The 5000-nt window shown below is 37.0% G+C and overlaps 1 protein-coding gene across 1 annotated transcript in view; it reads left to right on the top strand.

The window, feature by feature from the left end:
* Positions 1-1851, top strand: part of LOC143021983 (glutamate receptor U1-like) — an 18761-nt gene extending 16910 nt beyond the window's left edge. The window contains exon 5 of the mRNA XM_076179910.1: positions 1607-1851. Coding sequence (XP_076036025.1) covers positions 1607-1851 — 245 coding nt within the window. The remainder of the gene's footprint in view (positions 1-1606) is intronic.
* Positions 1852-5000: the final 3149 nt, after the last annotated feature.

A 5000-nucleotide genomic window follows, 5' to 3' on the forward strand; every position in this document is an offset into this window, starting at 1 on the left:
GTAAAATACTTGGAAAAAAACAACGTACTAAATCCAAGGCAATTTGGATTCAGACAAGGACGATCATGCGTCACCAATTTAATATGTTTCTATTCAAGGCTAATAGATATAATACAAGAAAGAGATGGATGGGCTGATTGTGCATTTCTAGACCTAAAAAAAGCTTTTGACAAAGTACCACATAAGAAGTTGCTTAAGAAATTAGAATATGAAGGAGGAATACAAGGTAAATTGCTAAATTGGATGGAAGACTTTTTGCAAGAAAGAAAAATGCGAGTAGTGATAAGAGATCAGCACTCAAAATGGAATGAAGTAATAAGCGGTGTCCCGCAGGGAACAGTTCTGGCCCCAATAATGTTTGCTATATATATTAATGATATGGATGAAGGAATTGAAAGCTATATGAGCTTCTTTGCAGATGATGCAAAATTACTGAAAAGAGTGAAAACTGAAGAAGATTGTGAATCACTACAGAGAGATCTAAATAAAGTACAAGAATGGAGTAGGAAGTGGGAGATGGAGTTCAATACAAAAAAGTGTAGTATAATGGAATTTGGAAAAAGCAAAAACAGAATAACAGGATCATATAATTTGGGAGAAGAAGGAATAAAAAGAGTAGAAAATGAGAGGGACCTGGGAGTCATTGTTATGAATAATATGTCACCTGAGAAACATATAAATAAGATTTTTGGAGAAACTTATAATTTAATAAGAACAATCAAAGTGGCATTTACATACCTGGATGAAGAAATGGTGAGGAAAATCCTAGTCACCCTGATAAGACCAAGATTGGAATATGCAGCAACGATATGGTCACCAAGTACAAAAAAATGTATAAAAAAACTTGAAAGAATACAAAGAGCAATTACTAAACTGGCACCAACACTCTCAAAACTATCATATGAAGAGAGACTACAAAAACTTAAACTACAGACACTAGAGCAAAGAAGAGAGAGAGGAGATTTGATAGCTATTTACAGAATCATGAAAGGCATAGAAATTACTGATAGAGAGAATCTGATAAAATGGGATGACAGAAATACAAGAGGACACGGAAAGAAAATAAAAAAAGACAACTATAGAAGAGATTTGAAAAAGAACAGCTTTCCTCACAGAGCAATAGACAGTTGGAACAAGTTAGATGAGAAAGTGGTGTGTGCAAAAACAATACATGAATTTAAAAATAGTTTAGATAAAATGAGATATGAAGACGGGACCTCACGAGCATAGCTCCCCTTCCCGTAAAATACAACTAGGTAAATACAACTAGGTAAATACACACACACACACACATCCCGCACACTCCTGCACATGTGTGCCACACATAACAAAGAGATGAAAGACGGGATGTATATGAAACCTATTTTTTTATTCTGCAGACATTCTTGATTTCCTTACTAGTGTACTTTATACCAAACTAGTCGAATATTTCAACATACTAAAATGTTTTGGATCTTCTATTTTTCTATGTGGGGTTTCAGTGTTATGGATTATCTCATGGTGATCATTAAGTTGGTTTGATTCTTCGCCGACTCTCTGCCTTTGCATGCTCACCCCATAAAAAAAAATGTTCAATATCTTGTTCATCTCTTGATCGTCTGCTCAGGCATGAACATCGTCGAGACGGAACCTACGAGGTTCCTCCATGGGGTCTGGTGGGTGTTCTGTATCATTATCATCTACTCATACACCGGCTCGCTCATCGCTTTTCTGGCTGTGCCGAGGATGGAAAGAACCATCCAGAACCTGGAAGAGCTCAGTCTGCAGAGTAAGATCCTCTGGACCTACACCAAGGGCACGGCTCAGTACGATCTCTTCCGGGTTGGTATCATGTACCTCGTTTTTTTGTGACTATTACTTAGGAAGGTAGGAGTGTTGCTGGTGGGTAGGCATTGGAAATAGTCAAGGGGTAATCACACTAGGCTATTTTTCCTTTCACATCCTACCTCCAACCTCCATTTGAATAGCTAGAATATGATTTCGCTTACAGAAATCTAGACTTCTCTATGAACATTTCAACAGTATGTGTAACATATGACGAAAATATAATTTGATAGTTGGAGATTTGGAAAATAAGATATTGTAAGCGAAGTCGTTTTTACTCAAACTGTCGGCGCTGATGAAGCGCGTAGAATCTCAGTATGATAACCTCTTTAGCAGTTAAGTTGAAGAACTTGAATCAGGAAACACTTTGCCTTGGATGAAACCGTTAACCTTGTTTACCGTGCTTGGAGGGCCTGGGCATGTAGCCGTCACCTGTTGCAGTTGGTAATTAGATTTGAGTCCACGTAGTTACGAGGGGAATTCAAAGCTCTATTTGTGACAACAGCGCGCAAGTGGTGGTAGATAGCCGACATTACATTACACACGACAAAAACAAACAAAAAAAGGCATCTAAATTCTCCCATACAAGGACTTTAATTCTGTCTGACGCGCTGTTTTACTCTAATCACCTTCGTGGTACACACTCTGTAGATAAAATTTTATGGCCGTTTTCGATCAACTATTTACTGGATGCCCCTTTTTTCTGACTGCTATTAAATTGATCATTTTTCGTAGCACTTTGTTTGGTAGGTGGTGTTCAATAAGGAATTAGTTGTAGTAGTCTTTACATTTAGGTACCACTAATTAATACTAATCAATAAAGTTAAGGGTTGCTCCTATGATACAGTTTACAGTGTTTAACTTCTTCTAATATGAACATGATTTGTCAAATGAGACGGCCGGAGCATCCAGAAATCCTTTGGGATTTGTATTTCTTATCTCATGAGTTGTTACTCCAAATATATGTAGTCAGGTGTGCTATATCTGATTTATCTCTGTTACTGATTAATTGATTTATTCATCTATTCATTCATTTATCTATTTATTCATTCACTTATTTATTCATTTATCATTTATTTGTCTATTGATGATTGGCCCACTGATTGGTTGTCTGACTGGGTGATTGCTAAGTGATTTGTTTTTTTGTTTATTAATTGTTTCATTCATTTATGTTGATATGTACTCAGAGCGCTGAGAAGGGAGGAACGTACAGGAGGATTGGTGATGATATGACAGACAACTCTGATCGGTTTGTGCCAAGTGACTCAGCCGGAGTTCAGTCTGTCCTAACCAACAATATGGCATTCATAAAGGTGAGTCCCAGTCACTGCCGAATTTATGCGACTTTTAGGCGGCGGGTTCTATGAAGTATAGTCATGTCACTTTTGACGCCAAACCTTTGTTCACCATCGCAACTGTCATTGGGGAACGGGTTCTGAGGGTGATGAGAAGAGACATTATACACAATATATGTATATATATATATGTGTGTGTGTGTGTGTGTGTGTGTGTGTGTGTGTGTGTGTGTGTGTGTGTGTGTGTGTGTGTGTGTGTGTGTGTGTGTGTGTGTGTGTGTGTGTGTGTGTGTGTGTGTTAGATAACCCACTGTCGGAGAAACAAAGCAAAAGAAACAGACGAAGTGTATATTTCGACCACTACTGTGGTCCTCTTCACCAGATAGATACAAGGTGAGATGTATAAGAATATATACAGTGAGAGAGGTACAAAGTGGGAACAAGGGAAGGTGGCTCAAGTCACACGTCCGAGGTGGGGCTGACTCGTGTATGGTAACAATTTGTTCACAGCATAAGTTGTAATACAATCAGGTGACCATTGCCCCTTTGATGTGTTGAAATTTGGCAAGTGTTTGATGAGGAATGATTCGACTATTTTTCTCCTAAAGCTACAATTGGATTTATAAATTATTTCTGGTTTGTTCCAATCTATGCGGTGATCCTTTGTTGATGTATGGAGGAAGACTGCGGAGTTGTTTTGTGCATACCTGACAGAATTTTTGTGCTCTTTAACTCTGGTGTTGAGGTCCCTACCAGTTTGACCCCAGTAAACCTCATTACAATCTTTACAATGTAGTTTATATACTCCAGGGTTGTTATCTGATTTAGGTCTATGATGTATATTTACTACTTTAAGAAAAATGTTATAAGGATAGTTGAAGACCAATTTAATTTCTTCTTGTGGTAACGTTTTAGAAGCTTCATCCAATAAATGGTTGTATGGGATCTTTATACATTTATTGTCCCAATTGTGCTGGTTCTTAGTTTAGGAAGAGTTCTTATGATGGCTGATTTTTGACTTGCTTATGTTTTGAAAACATTTTACACATAAAATGAAATTCTCGCCACCTACCCCTCTATCTACCTTACTTGCCTACCTTTATCTATCAGCCTCTTACAGGATTCAGCAGCTACCCTTGGTCGTTCCGACCAATTATTTTCTACTACCCTCTTACAGGGCTTGCTAATATATACTTGGAAAATTATCTGAAATTAAGATCTTAGGCGTACTGAAATTACAGATTTTCTGATCATAGACTACTGAAGCAATTGTTTCAGCTTTCTTATTTGGAATGGGTTGTAAAATACAGAATCTTGAAAAATAATCAATGGCAACAAATAATATTTATACCCATTCTCAAACATAGGTAACTCCAATGTATCTATGTGAACTTTTTACCAAGGTTTCTGCGGAATGGGATATGAAAACATATGAGTAGGTTTTGGTGTATTTCCTTTCATTTTAGCACATTTCAAAAAAAATTCTATATCATATATATCTTTCTTCATACCTGGCCAAAAGTATTTGAGTTGTGCTTGTCTATAAGTTTTATCCTTTTCTGGATTTGAATGGACTACAATCACTATCATGAAGTAACTTCAATATCTCTTTTACAAGAGTTTGTGGTAGTACCAACTGATTCACTGGACCTCTAGAAATATCTTTCCTACTTACAGCTGTTTTTCTATACAAAGATCCATTAGTCTAATGAAATTCCTCTAGTTTTGGAGGATTTCCTTTTGGGTTCATCAAATACTGGGTTAATGAGTCGCATGTCCTTATCATCCCCTGTTCCCTTATTATTATTTCTTCATCTAAGGTTACTAGCTCATCTATACTACAAACAAAATTGATCAACCCTGTCGTTGGCTAATGTTTCT

Source organism: Oratosquilla oratoria, chromosome 43, assembly GCF_046742065.1.
Source record: "Oratosquilla oratoria isolate Oo_2021 chromosome 43, ASM4674206v1, whole genome shotgun sequence".
Classification (NCBI taxonomy): Eukaryota; Metazoa; Arthropoda; class Malacostraca; order Stomatopoda; family Squillidae; genus Oratosquilla; species Oratosquilla oratoria.